We start from the raw sequence: 18,948 nt of genomic DNA on the forward strand, positions 1-18,948 counted from the left end.
AACAGGTTTCTGAGGAAGATGCACACTCTAATACTTATTTCTTGTCCTTCTTGTCGGGGGGAAAAAATCCTTCTTAAACACAGTTACAATCAGCAACAGCAGCGCCCCTAGTGGTCACATTGTTTCTTACACCTGCATTGTTAGAAGCTGCTCTAAAAAACAACAAATGCATGACTGTAAGAGGCTGCGCTGCCATCTGTCTGGACAGCTCCATGAGGTTGCTGCTGAGTCAGGTTTATCTCTGTAGAAATGTGCCAAACATGCTCGTCTCCTGCAGGGAGTGTTTGTTCAGCTTTAGATGTTGTTGTTGTTTTTTATTATAGGTTCTGTTAGTGAGAATTAAATAAGGTACAAATCTTTCTATTTTATGGAGTAGTTCTGAGCAGTGAGTATCTTCCCTGCAGCAGTCAGAGTGATCTCAGTTTGGAGAATCAGGGAGAAAATCTAATAAAAGAGTCAAGCTAACAGAAAAGAACCAGGATGTCGGAACCAAATCAGACCCAAACCTGTCAGACCATACTTTATTCACTTTTGCATGAGATTGTTTTTTTTATCACAATTTCTCCAACCAAACATCCGTGTTGTAGCCATATCCTGCCACCGATCAGCTGACTCCGCCTGGTTAGCTGTTACAGATCCTTCTATGTGTAGGAAAATTATTGAGCTAATTAAGACCAACGTTCCTGGAAGAAAGACCAAAAGGGATTTAAATAGTTCTCCCTCTACAGAGGAGGAGTTCAACAAGATAAATAAAGAAATCTGGAAGATTCAAACTTCACGGGACCAGCCCACACTGTGTCAGAACACAGAAAATAATACAGGTAAGTCAAAGATAAATACACAGAATGTGAACATTAATAGACATAAAATGACAAAATAAAGATTGAATAAAACAAAACAAAAAGTTATAGATATGAATTCTCATGGACTATACAGGGGTTGGACAATGAAACTGAAACACCTGGTTTTAGACCACAATAATTTATTAGTATGGTGCAGGGCCTCCTTTTGCGGCCAATACAGCATCAATTTGTCTTGGAAATGACATATACAAGTCCTTCTCAAAATATTAGCATATTGTGATAAAGTTCATTATTTTCCATAATGTCATGATGAAAATTTAACATTCATATATTTTAGATTCATTGCACACTAACTGAAATATTTCAGGTCTTTTATTGTCTTAATACGGATGATTTTGGCATCCAGCTCATGAAAACCCAAAATTCCTATCTCACAAAATTAGCATATTTCATCCGACCAATAAAAGAAAAGTGTTTTTAATACAAAAAACGTCAACCTTCAAATAATCATGTACAGTTATGCACTCAATACTTGGTCGGGAATCCTTTTGCAGAAATGACTGCTTCAATGCGGCGTGGCATGGAGGCAATCAGCCTGTGGCACTGCTGAGGTCTTATGGAGGCCCAGGATGCTTCGATAGCGGCCTTTAGCTCATCCAGAGTGTTGGGTCTTGAGTCTCTCAACGTTCTCTTCACAATATCCCACAGATTCTCTATGGGGTTCAGGTCAGGAGAGTTGGCAGGCCAATTGAGTACAGTGATACCATGGTCAGTAAACCATTTACCAGTGGTTTTGGCACTGTGAGCAGGTGCCAGGTCGTGCTGAAAAATGAAATCTTCATCTCCATAAAGCTTTTCAGCAGATGGAAGCATGAAGTGCTCCAAAATCTCCTGATAGCTAGCTGCATTGACCCTGCCCTTGATAAAACACAGTGGACCAACACCAGCAGCTGACACGGCACCCCAGACCATCACTGACTGTGGGTACTTGACACTGGACTTCTGGCATTTTGGCATTTCCTTCTCCCCAGTCTTCCTCCAGACTCTGGCACCTTGATTTCCGAATGACATGCAGAATTTGCTTTCATCCGAAAAAAGTACTTTGGACCACTGAGCAACAGTCCAGTGCTGCTTCTCTGTAGCCCAGGTCAGGCGCTTCTGCCGCTGTTTCTGGTTCAAAAGTGGCTTGACCTGGGGAATGCGGCACCTGTAGCCCATTTCCTGCACACGCCTGTGCACGGTGGCTCTGGATGTTTCTACTCCAGACTCAGTCCACTGCTTCCACAGGTCCCCCAAGGTCTGGAATCGGCCCTTCTCCACAATCTTCCTCAGGGTCCGGTCACCTCTTCTTGTTGTGCAGCGTTTTCTGCCACACTTTTTCCTTCCCACAGACTTCCCACTGAGGTGCCTTGATACAGCACTCTGGGAACAGCCTATTCGTTCAGAAATGTCTTTCTGTGTCTTACCCTCTTGCTTGAGGGTGTCAATAGTGGCCTTCTGGACAGCAGTCAGGTCGGCAGTCTTACCCATGATTGGGGTTTTGAGTGATGAACCAGGCTGGGAGTTTTAAAGGCCTCAGGAATCTTTTGCAGGTGTTTAGAGTTAACTCGTTGATTCAGATGATTAGGTTCATAGCTTGTTTAGAGACCCTTTTAATGATATGCTAATTTTGTGAGATAGGAATTTTGGGTTTTCATGAGCTGTATGCCAAAATCATCCGTATTAAGACAATAAAAGACCTAAAATATTTCAGTTAGAGTGCAATGAATCTAAAATATATGAATGTTAAATATTCATCATTACATTATGGAAAATAATTAACTTTATCACAATATGCTAATATTTTGAGAAGGACCTGTACAAGTCCTGCACAGTGGTCAGAGGGATTTTAAGCCATTCTTCTTGCAGAATAGTGGCCAGGTCACTACGTGATACTGGTGGAGGAAAACGTTTCCTGACTCGCTCCTCCAAAACACCCCAAAGTGGCTCAATAATATTTAGATCTGGTGACTGTGCAGGCCATGGGAGATGTTCAACTTCACTTTCATGTTCATCAAACCAATCTTTCACCAGTCTTGCTGTGTGTATTGGTGCATTGTCATCCTGATACACGGCACCACCTTCAGGATACAATGTTTGAACCATTGGATGCACATGGTCCTCAAGAATGGTTCGGTAGTCCTTGGCAGTGACGCTCCCATCTAGCACAAGTATTGGGCCAAGGGAATGCCATGATATGGCAGCCCGAACCATCACTGATCTACCCCCATGCTTCACTCTGGGCATGCAACAGTCTGGGTGGTACGCTTCTTTGGGGCTTCTCCACACCGTAACTCTCCCGGATGTGGTTAAAACAGTAAAGGTGGACTCATCAGAGAACAATACATGTTTCACATTGTCCACAGCCCAAGATTTGCGCTCCTTGCATCATTGAAACCGACGTTTGGCATTGGCATGAGTGACCAAAGGTTTGGCTATAGCAGCCCGGCCGTGTATATTGACCCTGTGGAGCTCCTGACGGACAGTTCTGGTGGAAACAGGAGAGTTGAGGTGAACATTTAATTCTGCCGTGATTTGGGCAGCCGTGGTTTTATGTTTTTTGGATACAATCCAGGTTAGCACCCGAACATCCCTTTCAGACAGCTTCCTCTTGCGTCCACAGTTAATCCTGTTGGATGTGGTTGGTCCTTCTTGGTGGTATGCTGACATTACCCTGGATACCGTGGCTCTTGATACATCACAAAGACTTGCTGTCTTGGTCACAGATGCGCCAGCAAGACGTGCACCAACAATTTGTCCTCTTTTGAACTCTGGTATGTCACCCATAATGTTGTGTGCATTTCAATATTTTGAGCTAAACTGTGCTCTTACCCTGCTAATTGAACCTTCACACTCTGCTCTTACTGGTGCAATGTGCAATCAATGAAGACTGGCTACCAGGCTGGTCCAATTTAGCCATGAAACCTCCCACACTAAAATGACAGGTGTTTCAGTTTCATTGTCCAACCCCTGTATTTGGCTCAGATATGGAGTCTACACAGCATGCAGCTAGTCTGACATTTAAAGCGTATAAGTAAAATAACAGTTGAAAAAAAATAAAATGTAAACAAAGATACATTACAAAAATAAACTTAAACATAATACTGTATAAAAAACGTGACAAAATAAATACATAAGAAAACTTTGAAAATCAATCAATTTATTTCTAAGGAGTTTTGGAAAAACATAAAACTACAACAAAATATTTTGAAAACCAACAAGAAATCATTGCATCAAAAGAGTTCTTTTAGAGACATGGAAATAAATGAAATAAAAAATAACTTGAATAAATATGGTATACTCCGCTTGTATCATGGTATGCTTGTTCTTTAATGGTACCGAGATGCATCATGGTGTGGGGATGTTTCATTTCCAACTCTGTGATGGCATCTTTAACATCTGCTGCCTTCAAGGACACATATTTCCAGCATTTTTACAATGGAAAACGTCATTCCGGTCTGCAGTTTCAGTTAATGTCTGGTTTTCATGGAAGCTGCAATATACTGAATATACTGAATCTGAAACATTGTTTTAAAGCTGCTGGTTCTGACAATGTCGGTTAAAGATGACCCTGGTTAGATGCATTGTGGTTCTGATGGTCAGTGCTGTGTTCTGTTGATTCTGAGGAGAACATATTAATCATTATGGACTAAGTTTAGCTAAGTACATGGAACCTACCCAACATGCTTCCTGTCTGAAGCTTCAGGAGGAAACATATGTCTTCATGGAGCAAAACGTGTTGATGGTAGAAAATTGCTGGGTGTCTGCAGATCAGAGGAATCTCAGAATCGTCAGAAACGTGCAGGTGTAACATCTTTATGCTTCCTGTTAGAAACATTTTAAACTATTGGTTCCCAACCCTGGTCCTCAGGACCTGATGCCCTTCATGTTTCAGATGTCTCTGCTCCAGCAGCTGATTGCATCACCTCTTCAGCTGCCATCAAGTGCTGCAGAAGCCTTTTATTCACATGAGTCAGGTGTGCAGCAGCAGGAGAACACCTAAACGTCCTGAGGACCAGGGTTCAAGCTGAAACCAGGTGTAACATCATACCAAACATCAACAAACATCTAGATAATGGCGGTGGACTTTCAGAGAACACCACCCATATACACCCCCCTCACCATCCTCAACAACACTGTATCAGCCGTGGATCACTTCAGGTTCTTAGGAACCACCATCTCTGAGGACCTGAGATGGTCTTCACACATAGACACTGTTCAAAAGAAGGTCCAGCAGAGACTGTACTTCCTGAGGCAACTCAAGAAGTTCAACCTTCCACAGGAGCTGCTGGTCATCTTCTACACTGCCATCATTCAGTCTGTCCTGTCTTCATCCATCTCAGTGTGGTTTGGATCATCCACCAAACAGGACAGGTCCAGACTGCAACGAATAATCAGGTCTGCAGAGAGAATAATCAGGGCTGACCTTCCCTCCATCCAGGACTTATACAGGTCAAGGGTCAAGAAAAGAGCTGCTAAAATCTCTGCAGACCCCCTACACCCTGCACATAAACTGTTCAGAGCTTTACCTTCAGGTGGCGCTACAGAGCACTGTTCACTAAAACCAGCCACAGAGACAGTTTCTTCCTCCAGACTGTTTCTCTGATGAACATTTAATAGAGAACAGAACAACAGCATACAGATGTTGCAAATGCACCTTTTTATATGTGTATATTGTATATATGTATTTATGGACATAAGGATATATGCAGAATATATCTTATAGCACAAAAAAACAAAAAAGAAACCCAGAGAGCAAAGTGTACTGGAGTCAAATTTTTTGTTTGTTGTATGTACAAACTTGCAATAAAGCTGATTCTGATTCTGATCATTTTTTATGGCACAGACTAAAGAGACAAACAGTGAAAACTTTCATTCATTTCATAATTAATCCCCTCCTTCAGTTTGACACCTGCTGGTTTAAATTGGTTCGTTAAGAAGAGTCAAGCTCTGGATTATCTCAAGAGTAAAACATCAGCTGCAGGTATTAAACCACCTCATTTTCTCCAGTTCACCTTTGACTTGGTAAACTGGAGCCTGGGCCCCCTTTTCTCTCAGGAGGAGCTCAGGGTTGGATTTAAAATTTAATGAACATCTTTGATCTTCTGCCTGAGCTCTGCAGGCCTCCAGCTGTGGAAAGATTCATTAATTTATGTTTAATGAATTTCAAGCTGAGAATTTACCTGCAGCTCTTCAACAGAATCTGTGTTTTCCTTTCATGATGGTAGATAAATGTTTGCATCCAGCTGGAAGGTGCTGCAGAGCCAAAATGTTCAGAAGGTCCAATTTAAACTGCTGTCGTCATCCATACATTTATTAAACCTGAACAGACTTCTACAGGGCCAAGATATTTTAACGTCTCTAACAATCCTTCCTGTTAGATCTTCAGAAGAAGATTCAGACTGAGAGCATCTGGGGATTGTTTGGGATGATCATCTCTGGAGGCGGGTTGCTTTGTCAGAACAGCCAGCAGGAGCTTCAGGCTGTTGGAGATGATGTTATGTACTGTGACGTAGAGCTGTCAGAGGAGATAATGAACCAGCTGAGTCGTGTTGAAACTGAACCAGGTTTTAGGCAAATGAAGACCCAGAGTGACACTATGAGGGCTTGATGTACTGTCAGATTCCCTCAGGTTGCTAAAATGCCTCCAATGTTGTCAGGGTAGAAAATAGAGCGTCTAGAAAGATCGTCGGATGGAATGTAAATATTTGAGATGCCATCATGTTGAGCAAAATATTTTCAGAAAGGTGTGTTAGAACCTGGGCTTCATGCTTCCAGATGGAGCAGCAGAGAGCTGCTTGCTGCAGAGACTGTTGGAGCTTTCAGATCAGAACCACCTGAGATTCATGCTTAGTCTTAACCCCACAGGTAACCCCCTCACCAGTATGAGTAGTGCCCATGTGGATACACCTGGGTTCCCCCGCCAGGTTGAGTGGGAGCTATCTGCTGACCATCAAGGAGTCAGAAGATCAGTAACTATTATTAGAGATTCATGTATATGTTGGCCGTAGCAACCAACGCTCAGTAACAGTCTCATCTTGCGGGCTTCAGAATTAGAACATTAAATTTTAATATAGAAATAGGAAAGTCCACTTCATAATCCAACAGTTTGTAGAACCTCCTTCAGCACCTCCTAGAATCTCACTCAGCAGCTTTCTGAAGAATGTTCTAGTGTTCTAGATGACTTCATCAGTCATATCTTTTTGGGAAATTTTGTCCCCCTTTTCGAATGTTGCTCGAGTCCACTGAGGTTTCTCAACACCTCTCTGAAGTTCCCACCCCAGCATTTATTCAGGTTGAGGTCTGGACTTTGACTGGACCGTTGCAGAACTTTGATTCTTGTCTTTTTGAGCTAGTCTGTTGTAGATTTGCTGCTGTGTTTGGGATCATTGTTCTGTGGATGACAATATTCAGAGTGGTTCATGGTCCACTTACTGACTGCTTTGTGTCTGGGTCCTGTTGTTGTAGAACAAGCCCAGATCATCAGCTCTCCACCTCATACCTACTAGACAGCTGGTATGAGGTGTTGGTGCAGCTCTGCTGTGTTTGAGTTTCTCCAAAAATGGTTCTGTGTATTATGGCCAAACATCTCTACATCATCCAGATGCAGCTTTGCAACCTAAGTCCTGCAGCCATCTTGTTTTTCAACCCTTCCAAACAGCCACACTGGTTCAGTGTCATGACCTTTAACCTGCTTACTGGGCCCTGTAGAGTCTGAGATGGAGCTCTTGGGGTTTTTGGTCATTTCTCTGAGCTTCACGCTCTGACGTCCACTCCTGGGAAGACTGGGAGCGGTCTGAGATGTTTTCTACTTGGGAATAATCTGCATTTCTGAAGAATGATGGACTTCAAATAGTTTGGAGATGACCTGATAGCCCATCCTAGGTTGAAGGCAGTAGCAATTGCTGCTCTGAGGTCATTGCTAACATCTTTCCAACCTGGCATTGTGTTAACATACAGCTGTAGGCTCCAGAGCAACAAACTGACAAGCTGCTGCTGTTATAGAGGTCTTCACACTGATGATGATCAGTTAATCTGTGCTTCCTTAAATCCTGTTGAACAGGTGAGGGTGTACTTAGTTTTTTCCATCATAGTGTGAAACACGGTGACGTTTGTTTTCCACCAGTGATACGGGTCATTTCCGTAATGACTTTCACCTTGTTCTCTCAGTGGCTTCTTCCTGACTCATTTAATCTCGAAGCATAAATTCTAGCTGTAGGATCCAAACTGGACCTCGGTGTTGTTACACAACTGAAATAAAGTCCAAATGCCACGGCGCCACACTGAGTGACCTTTTCTCTCCCAGCAGGGTTTGTCTCTCCCTTCTCACCTCCTTGTGACCTTTGTGGTTGCTCGTTCATGCAGGACTCAGCCCTGTTAGGACTAAAACCAGATTGACTGATGAGGACAGTCACGTTTCTAATAAACCGGGTCATATGGAGCAACATACGAGACAGTCTGAAGACAAGGCTGGGAAACAGACTCAGACAAACAGCTGCTTAAATAAATGCTTGTTGTAAGAAATCATGAAAGTTCTAATTGGTTCTAAAGAAACATCAGAGCAATGATGAGAGCAGGTCCAAATCTCTAAGATGTTTTTTCCAGTAGCACAGTTCCCTGATTTGTATGATCTCTGTTAGTTAAGGAACCGCTGGATATTAACCTGCGAGGATGACACCATGGTTCTGAACTGGATGAAGATGCTGGGGTCCATCTGGGTCGCGCTGATTTTTAAGCAGACGAGTTGGGTTAGGATTAAACCTCCATAGAGATTTAATCTAATCTAATCTAATCTAATGCTCTAATGTTTTCTTCCAGATGTGCCTCATCAGTTTTATCTCAGGGTTTAATCTCGCTGAAGGTGATTTTTTCCTTTTCTGAAGTGTTTTTCATTTCTGTCTGTGTCCTATATGTGCATGAATGTCTCAACAGAAATGTCATTATGGGTTCATAATGACAATAAGCATTCTTGATAGAACCCTACTTTCTCACTGTACTTCTCTGTCGCTTGGTTCTGTTACACATCATCAATGTTCTAGTGAGAAATTCAGAGGTCATGGCTGAGTCATCAGTATTTAGATCCAGTTAAACTGGGTCAGAAGGTCTGAACATGAGCAGTGTCTCAGTTCTATGGGTGATAAACACCATGAGATCCAAATATGACTCATCAAATCTAGATATGAACCTCCATTGTTCCAGCATGAGTCAGCAGATATTGAGACCTCCAGCCCATTCTCTGCACAGGTGTTCCTGAAAACGTGCCCCACCACCTGGTTAAGGTGATCCATGTATGTTGGGACCCAGCTGGCACTGCTGGACTGTTTCAGGAGCATCTTTACCCAGCCTCCATCTTGGGTCCTGTCTGGTGTGGTGAACCCTGGCCGCTGTTGCTCTTGTCCTGAGAACATGTCCCTGTGCCGCCATGGTCAGTGTCTCTGTCTTGTCCTGCGGTTCTGCCCTCTCTAGCCATTGGTTGGACTGGTCAGTACCAGGCAGCTCAGTCTGTCAGTAGTACAGCCCGTGCAGACAGAGTCATGAGTCAGTACTTTAGTGTTCATCTTTAAACGTGAATCATCAATATTTAGGCAAACCATCCTGTTATTGAGACTGACTCATGACTCACTGTTTTCAAGGTGAAAGGATGATTCACCGACGTGTCAGTCGAACGTGTGGAAACTGTGACGGGATCTGCTGCAGACAGCTCCACCCAGAACCTGTTCCGGTCAGGCTGCCCTTCATTTCTAACCAGCAGCCTAAGGGCGAAGGAAATGGATCTTCTTCTGGCTCGTTAGCTGCTCTCAGTGTGTGTGCTGAGTTCTGCTCAGCTAGATGAGTCCAGGCTGAAGACAGATTGAGGCTCCAGATTTAGAGACACTCATCTCTCCTCTGAGATGAATTTCAAAGCGATGGGTCACAGACGGATCAGACAGCAGGCGTGATGTGGTACAGCTGATGAAGGGATGAGACGGGTCGGGATGGATGTGCAGAATTAGTAGAACGTGCTTGTTACAGTTGATGAAGATGCAGCATTAAAATTCGCATCACTGATCACTGATGAGATCTTCCTTTGTTTCAGTAAGCAGGACCTGCTGACCATCCCTAATGTTCCTGTGGAAGAGTGCCCCCCGTCTCCCCCCCGTACAGCACCCCCCACCATGAAGGTAACACCTGCTGCATCCTGACACTTTTAAAGCTACAAGCCAGACTTCTCTGGGAAATCAGTCAAACTCCCTCAGATGTAGTCTGTCACCTGTAGAACAACAGGTCGCGGTCAGACACACACACCTGTGCTGACATCACAGAGGGCATAAAGCAACTGATCAGACTCAACATCCATTTGCATTTTGCTCTTTATTTGGATGTTTTTTTTAAATTCCTCCTTCATGGGTGTTTCCTTGTGTTCTGTATGGCTGCAGCAGGATGAGATTCCTCCTGTGAAGAAGACCAGGACCGTCTGGATGGAAAGATTTCGTTTGGAGCATTTGATGGTTACAGTGATTTTAGGTCACATCACTTGATCCTTCAGAAATGATCTCCAGCCAGACAGTCTCATAATGAATTTGGTCCCACCATCTCTCCAGCCAACACCAGAAGGAAGATATAAGAACAATGTCATTGTTTTGCAGTCAGAAAGAGAGAAACAGATTGGATTGTTTAAGGCAGAGTTGCCCAAATCCTGGAGGCTACTATACTGAAAACCTTTAGATGCTTCTCTCCTCCAGAACACCTGAATCAGATGAATGGCTCCTTACTGGGCCTCTGCAGCGTTGAATGACTGCTGATGAGGGAATTCAGCCATATGACCCAGGTGTGCTGAAGAAGGGATGCATCTAATGGTTGCAGGATAGTAGCCCTTCAGGGACTGGACTTGGGTACCCCTGATCTAAGGTTCTGACTGAAGGCAGTGGTGCTGCACCAGCAGATCCAGGTCCAGTTCTCCAGAGTTACTGTGCTGCAGTTCTTAGATGCATCCCTGCTCCAACACACTTGAATCAAACAGCTGAATTCCCTCATTCAGCTCTGCAGAGGCCTGGTGATGAGTGCTGCAGGAAGGTAGTTCTGGAGGCCTGGGGGTGAGCACCACTGGCTCTAATATGAGCAGATTATGGATGCATGGAAATCAGTCTGATGGAAACATTTAGCAATAACATAAACAGAATTCAGTTCTGAAAAACTGAGGACCATTGTGGTGCTCAGTTTGCTCCATTCATCCTGGGTCAGAGGTCAAACCTAACAGTGAAGACCCTGCAGCTCCAAAGCTTCCGATTCTTTGTTCAAATCTGTCAAACGTTTTTCGTCCACCATGTTGTTCACTAAAAGCCAACTGGTCAGCTCCATTCTTGTGCCTCTTGTGATGTCATCAGCCCAAATATACACAAAAGAATTAGTAGCGTTTTCTCACTGCACTTTTTAAAAACTTTGTACTAATCCTGCGGTGTAAATCCAGCCTTCATTCTCCAGCCGTGTTTTATCTGTCAGTGCTTGTTTGTCAGGGAGAAAGTCCACCTCTCAATAATGTCCTTAAAGTCCAGTTCTGTTCTGCTCAGGCTGATTTGGTTTATGTTGCCCCTTCTCCGCTGCCTCTAGTTAGGCGGCACAGTCCCACTCGGTCTCGCTCCACTCGGCTTCCACTGGTTTCCACTGACCGACTGATGACTGGCGCTATGGCTTGAAGCCCCGCCTCCAGCCGTCAGTGTAGGGCTGTGGTGCTGTTAACGTTACTGTGTGAGATTGTCACATTAGAGAAATCTGCGTGAAAATATAAACCAAAAATAAGTCAATTATTAACAAGGACCTCAAAGTGCAAAATGACCGCGGTGAAGTTAGCTTTAGTTTGGATGTTGGATCTTCGTGCTCCATGGATTCAGCAGGTCTTCCTCCCATTTGACCCGATGCAGGCAGTCTGATTACGGGCAGCTGCTCTCTGCCTGCTCCCTCCTCCTGCAGACACTGGCTGTCTGAAGGACCGTCGATAAATGTCAGAACTAAACACGCTGTTTGTTTTAGGGGAAATGTTTGTGCGTCTGATTTTATGTGTTTTCTTTTCTTTCAGCCTTCAGGCTGGTTTATGATGTGTAAATAGTAAAATAATACTTGGGTTTGACCTTAATATTATTGTAGTCACTCTTGAGTTTTATTAACTTCTCCCTGCATGACCTCTTGGAAAATCTTCTGATTTCTCCTGGTCCCACAGCCAGTCACTGAACAGCAGTCTGTTCATGTGTAGTCCCAACTCAGACCCGGTTGGACCTGCTCAGGAGCAGGGACCAAAAAACTAGGTACCGGTAATGGAAACACTCACCGAGTAGAGTGGAGCCGAACTCAATCCAGCCATGGAGACAGTGGAAAGGGGACATCTGTTACTCTGTTTAGTTTCTGTAAGCCACACTGTCAGAACCCTGATTCTCTCAGATACAGTAACTGATTAACCCTGGTTTCTGTCTGTCTGCAGTCGGCTCATTTCTTTGACACAATGGACAAGATGGAGGTAAGAATTTCTTTGCAGTGCAGCTGTTCCACGTGAACAAGATCAGAGACGCATGCAGCATATTGTTCTCCACTCTGCCAGCTAGAGTTAGCCAAACATCAGAAATCATCTGCAGAAAGAAAACATTATGTTGGAGTTTCTGCAGGAGAAGCTGAAATGTGAACAACACCAAACAAGGAGAAGGAGTTAGAAGGAAGAGTTTACCTTTTAAATTTGACTTGTGTGTAACGGCAGAAAGGTTCAACATGGTTAATGTTTTGTTTGTTGGCTTTACGATATCTATAAATCTCCATTCATTTATGAATTATCAGATGCATTTTATTCAGAAGAAGATGGTTGCAATCCTGATTGAGTCTCTTAGGACCACAGATTTTCAGATGATCTCCAGTTTGAGAAAATCACTGATCTGCTCAAAAACAACATTCCTGATTGTTCTTCTCCAGAACAGGATATCATAAAACCATTCAGGGACTCGAGGAATATCAGGGAGCAGCTTGATCTCAGATCCTTCAGATGGTTCTGAGAACTATCATCTATCACCAGCTGATAGAACCACATGGAGCATGCACAAGAAGACGTGAAGACAGTTATTATCCACAAGCTGTCAGACTACTGAACTCTGGACAATAATACTGCACCAAACCACATTTGTGACACTTTATTAGCTTGTTGCTGCTGCACTATGAGTACTTTTTTATTGCACGCCATTAGTGCTTTTGTTGAATGGTTCTTCTTATCCCAAGCATTTCATTGCATTGTTGACGGTGTGTTAACCTGTATGTGACAAATAAACCGATACAATACCAGGGAGTTCTCCGGAGAACATTTGCCCTGCTCTACAAACACAGACTTTACTGACCAGAGAAGGAGCCTGATGTTGACCTGATGTTCCCACACAGTGGGAACATGGATCTGATCCATCAGTTCTCCAGATGTTTAGTGGAAAAGGAGCATCCAGCCTGTTGTCAGCAACCAGTCCCTGCAGCCAGGCTCTGTGATGGTATGAGCTTGGGTCATTTCTTATGTGATGGCAGCATAGGTGCAGAAATGCCAAGCAGAGATTTCAGTGCAACATCTGCTGCCTTCAGGACCACATCTTCTCCAGGAGCATCCATGCATTTTTCATCAAACAATGAAAAAACACATTTTAAAAGGCCTGGCAGAGAAAGAGGAGGGTACAGCTGCTGGACTGGACTGCCTGAAGTCCTGATCTGTGCCGAACAGAGAATGCTGGAAAATTTAGGAACCAGGCGACCCTATATTGTTGGAGACGTGTTTGTGGGAAGAATGGGACCTGGGAAAATACCACCTGAAAGCCTCCATGACCTGGTGTCCACAATGACAGGGTGGCTTTAAGTGTCAGGAGATGGAATGGAAACATTGAAAAGTTGGAAAATCTGCAGGAATGGATGGATGTTAAATGAAAAGAAGCTGAGAAAACCAAAGATTAAAAGTTTTTGACTCAGATTAAAATAAACAACCTATCTCTCAGCTTTTAGGTTATAGGAGAATACGTTCTGCTGGTTTTCTGTTCTGTAAGCAGGAACAATTTTACAAAAAGAGCCTCATTTCTGTTTTCTTTCCCTGACTCCGGCGCAGCAGGTGCCAGAGGCTGCTGAGATGAAGACAATCCCTCAGAGACAGAAGGCACGTCTATCCATCCATCTGTCCTCATATCCATCCTAACTCATGTCCCATGTCTGCATTTCATTTGATGTTCATTTAAATCTCATGAATGGCTGGTCCAACTGAGCCGAGCAGCACAAGCAGGGAGGTCTCTGCCAAAGCAGCAGGAACCTTTCAGGAAGCTGCAGTTGCTTCGTTGTCATTCTCCTCACGGTTTTAACTTGAAAACAAAATGAGGTGCTGTTCCTGTCAGGAAAAACTCTGATCTTCACCTTCACCATCTTTCATCATCTGCAACGCAAGCTGCATGTTTGCATCTTTGCTGTTTATGTGGATCTGTTGCTTTATACAGTTTAGCGTCTGCAAAAAATAATAATAATAATATCCTTATATACTGTATATACTGAATGTATGTATATAAAGTTGGTAGCAGGAAGCCCTGCATTCAGTATTAAATGGAAAACTTAACTGTTATTTATGTAATTTTAGGAGACATGTTGAATATTTGGCCTCTTGGGGGCGTGTCCACGTAGTGACTCAGAACAGTGATGTCGGACCATCTGGACCCATTTATCAGCATCATGTCTGCAGTGTTTGAGACGTTTCTGTCTGTCTGTTTCAGGACAACTACATTCCTTATCCAAGGATCGAGGAGGTAAGACAAACATCTGAGAATCAAAGATCTTTGGCTTGATTGTGGCTCAATGGGAGGAAGAGTCATAGGAGTTGTAGGATTGATTCCAGATTCCTCCTGCCAGATGTAGCAGCTGTCCTATCGACCTGCATTTCGGTGTATGACTGAGTGCTGCGGGGTGAATGTGGCTCTATGAACGGCCGGTATTACCAGTTCTGTATAAATTCAGTCCATTTACTAGTTTTTGGAAAATCTCTAACAGGCATCAGTGACTGATTTTATGAGGATAATGTGAGAGTTTCACCTGCTTTAAAAATATTCTGCTGATTTTCATAAATATTTGGGTTCATGCAGATAAGCAAAGCACCTCTGCATCGCCCATGTTTACGTAGTTAAACACAAAAATTCCCCTCGATGCACTCAAAGATATTTGCTTATTTTAAAAGTCTATTTCCCAGCGAAACAACATATAAACAAACCATAGCTGTAAAGAAAAGCTTCCACTTACTGGCAAAAGATAAACTCCTTTCCTAAGTCTTCCTCCACCCAGTCAGCAAACAGTGAGAGTTCGGTCCGGTCCTCTTCTGAGAAGTTGCTCTTCCTTTTCTTCCTGCCTTATTAGTGGTTTAGCTGCTCTTAATAACATGTTTGGACCTGATTTCTTTGATAAAACACTTTAAAAGTCATCTAGTAATGCTTTATGCACAATTACCCACCAAGGGTGCAGAAAAAAATATAGTTAATGGTTCTGTTTTTCATGCAGACTTGTAGTTCGGCCCACCTTCGGCCTACACTCTGCAATTACAGATTGTAGAAGTGCGGCACCCTGAAACTGTAATCTAAGATCTAAGGTGTAAGCTATTATATTTTCGTTCTGTTTTTTTAATACAGGTAAAAAACAAATGGTACCGTCTTTAAGCTGCCAAAGTTATATCTCCCATTAAAAGCTTCAACCCTACAGCCCCAATTTAATTTTGAGTCAGTATTCGTTTTTGTTTATTGCATGAAATCATTATTTTTTTCTGTATACAGTATATGTTTTTGTTCCTAAAGAAACGTAATAAAAGTTATACCATCCTCAGAACGAACAAAATCTCTGCACATGTGCAACTCGTTGCCAGTTGTGACTTCGTGCTGCGAGAACCAATCGGCAACCTGTTGTAGCCAGTTCCCACGGTAACGGGTTCAGCTCATTCACACGGTTACTTTCTTCCTCAGAAAGTTGTTATTAGTTTGCCAAAACATGCTCAATTTAAAGCTAGGCGCTTTTTAAATAAAAGTTGATTAGAGACTTTGAAAAGACGCCTAGTAAAAGTGCTAATTTGGCAACACTGCAAACCTCCCTGCAAACGGTTACAAAAAGTCAGATTCCAGGGTTAGCTGGTGCCACCCCCAATGCTGTCCACATCTTTGTCCTTTCGACATCAGCTATAACCAGAAGTTTCAAACCAAGCAACCAGTTTACAAAAGACATATTTAGTATTAAATTACACAAAATATTATTTTATGCTCGAGATGCTCATTAGAATAAGTCAGGCTGCCTGAGAACTTTTAGGCATGTTGCAAACTTCTACCACATGTGTGCTGCTTTTGCACAATTGACCACGGCATGTCGGGTACTCGAAACTGAAAGTGGAACTGACAGCTCAATCTGCTTTCTGATTAATTTAACAAATATAACCTGAACACTTAAGGGGGGTTCCAGAGATTAGAAAGGGGTAATCATTCAGCCGATGGTCATTACTGGGCAGATGCAGGTGAGCAACAAGTAACAGGTGGACAGAAGATGGTCATAAGAACAAATAAAGAAAATGGGTCAAATCTAGAAGTAACAAAAAAGGGTAAAATGTCACCACCATAAGTTCATCTTTATCTTCATGACTCCATCAGGTCTCCAAACGGTAAGCTGGAGTCTGTTTAACGTCATTTAGATGTGACAGAAACATGTTTGCAGGTGTTGGAGAGGGGGGCGCCATACCCTCAGGTCATCCTGCCACAGTTTGGAGGTTATTGGATTGAGGATCCTGAGGCTCCACCTCCTACTGTGCCTCCTCCAACCTCCCTGGAGTGCAGTGGTGAGGAGGTGAAGGAGGGACGAGGAGAGGGAAGAAAGGAGGAGGAAAGTGCTGCTCCAGGAGAATATGGGTACCAATTGGAGGAGATCAACGAGGCTGCACGAGCGTACAGGAAGCACTTCCTGGGCAGGGTGAGGATGGACATCCCCAGTAAGGATGTGATATAAAACGATGAAAAGATATTAAAGAAACAAGAGTTTTAGATCTATTTAGATTTATTTAGATACAAATATTTTTAAAAAGGAAAATAGTTTATTTACATTTTTCATTCAAAGATCTTCTGTTTTCAGCTTTAATGTTAGATTCTCAGCTCTAACATCTTGTTGCCTTTCAGGAACATCTAAACTTCTTCTGCTCAGCCAGCAGTTTGGGAAGCCTGCTGCTGTCTGTGAGACATGAAGAGGAGAAGGAACATGAATACCTCCACGTCATCATCAGGTAAACACGGCCAGAGTTAGCCACATATCGGGTTTTAGCTTGGGATTGTCGGAGTCTAACTTCAGGAGCCCATTTCATGTGTGGCGTAAATGATTTCATCCTCGACGGCACTGAATATTTCTAAACATTTGTTCTTATTGGAAACACCTCGGTAATGGTGATGTTTTTCTGAAGGACGGCTTGGACCCCTCTCCTTACGGCTTGTAGTTCTGGTTAAAGTTTGTGAAGTTGTTTGTGCAGCTTCAGGTCTCTGGATCCAGGGTTGTCTCTTGTGTTTCCTTCAGGTCTCGTCTGAAAAGCATCTACCACAGATTATCACTGGCAGAGCTGGCGGACATCCCAAGTGTGCCGGAGCTGGCCAAGGTGAACCAGACCTGCTCCATCCAGCTTCCTGTTCTTCTATAAACTGTTTCTTCTTCATCTTTTCATTAAACTGTGGTGAAAAGATCTTTAAACTGCCTCTGGACATTACAGCTCTGCTTCTAAAACTAACTTTAAATAGATGCAACATCAAGTCAATAATCAATCAATATTGACTGTTTTTAGGACCTAAAATTAGCAAATTACAAATGTTTTTGTTGTATTTATTACATTTTTGGAGCCTGGATGTGGAACTGATGTTAAAACACAGAAATATAGATGGTGGAAAATACCTAGTTGATAAATCGAAGGTTTTTTTCTGCTTGATTTTAAACATTTCTGATATGTATGATCCTGTATGAAAGAAAATATTTTAAATTTATTTCAGATATCTAAGAGCTTTTAATGCATGAAATAACTTTAGTGGATGAGTTTAACCTGTGTTGTTTATCCTGAAGCTTCTATGTGATGAAGCAGCATCACTGCGGTTCAGTCCCGTCCTCTACCCGAAGGTGCGCTCGTTAAACCATAACGTCTCAGAGATCCTGCTCCTAAGCCCAGGTGAGACCATGTTAAACTGATTTTTCTCCTTTCCTGTATCCAGGTGTCTCAGCTGATCGTGAACTATGACGAACACGACTTGAACAACACCTTCAAGTTTGGAGTCGTCTACCAGTCGTTTGGGCAGGTAAAAACCCACAATGTCACGACCACTTTTATCGATAAAACCACAGACCGTGATTCTGATCAACATTCGGTAATTAGAAAAAGCAGGTTTTACTGGGCTGTTCAACACAGTTCAATATTAAATGTTAACCGAACTCAAAAATACAACAGTTATATAAATGGTACTGTGCAAAATTTATTTTACGAATATTTCCGAAGCTCCATACAGAAATATTTTTGTGTTCGCTACCCCACCCAGACACCGGAAAGCGCTACGGAGAGAGATTTAAATAAAATCTGTTTTTTAACTGTGGTCAGGCTTGTAGCCCACAATAGTAATGATCATTTCCATTTCCGTAGTCAAAAGAACATGTGAAGAAAAAGCCCTAGGCAGCCAAACTTGTTGAAACTGATAATATTACGTCTGGAACGCCAAACTCAGGTATCGATGCAACATAAAGTCCACACAAGATGAGAGTAGTGATCACAAAGTGTGCAACTGCAGAATGAGTTCAGAAAATGAAGGTTTTTGAGGTTATTTCTCCAGTGTGGAGGATGAAGTCAGCAGAAAGAGAGCAGCATCTTCGAGACCTAACAAACCGGGATCCTCTGGATGGATTTAAGAGCTCTCTGTGGTGGGCCCAGTCTGGATGTAATTCAACAAAGATGAAAGACGGAAAGATGTCCTGTTTTTCTTTTTCTTTCTGTTCTCGGTGGAGGAGGACGCTTTTTCTCGATGGACTCCTGGCAGAAGTGGAGGATTGTGTGTTTGTCGATAATGTCAGTCGAGGATGTGGAAGATGTGTAAATAATTGGATG

At 42.9% G+C, this 18,948-nt stretch overlaps 1 protein-coding gene across 6 annotated transcripts in view; it reads left to right on the plus strand.

Moving 5' to 3' along the window:
- LOC124876892 (rap1 GTPase-activating protein 2-like) overlaps positions 1 to 18,948 on the plus strand; it is a 44,460-nt gene that overhangs the window by 12,881 nt on the left and 12,631 nt on the right. For 4 of the 6 annotated variants that reach the window (XM_047379932.1, XM_047379929.1, XM_047379931.1 and 1 more), the window contains 9 exons: positions 9,919 to 10,003; positions 12,295 to 12,330; positions 13,930 to 13,977; positions 14,579 to 14,611; positions 16,545 to 16,796; positions 17,000 to 17,103; positions 17,388 to 17,466; positions 17,922 to 17,975; positions 18,068 to 18,151. In XM_047379932.1, coding sequence (XP_047235888.1) covers positions 9,919 to 10,003; positions 12,295 to 12,330; positions 13,930 to 13,977; positions 14,579 to 14,611; positions 16,545 to 16,796; positions 17,000 to 17,103; positions 17,388 to 17,466; positions 17,922 to 17,975; positions 18,068 to 18,151 — 775 coding nt within the window. The remainder of the gene's footprint in view (positions 1 to 9,918; positions 10,004 to 12,294; positions 12,331 to 13,929; positions 13,978 to 14,578; positions 14,612 to 16,544; positions 16,797 to 16,999; positions 17,104 to 17,387; positions 17,467 to 17,921; positions 17,976 to 18,067; positions 18,152 to 18,948) is intronic. The other 2 variants (XM_047379930.1, XM_047379933.1) reach the window with 2 other exon arrangements.

The sequence above is a fragment of the Girardinichthys multiradiatus genome, chromosome 11 (assembly GCF_021462225.1).
Source record: "Girardinichthys multiradiatus isolate DD_20200921_A chromosome 11, DD_fGirMul_XY1, whole genome shotgun sequence".
Taxonomy (NCBI): Eukaryota; Metazoa; Chordata; class Actinopteri; order Cyprinodontiformes; family Goodeidae; genus Girardinichthys; species Girardinichthys multiradiatus.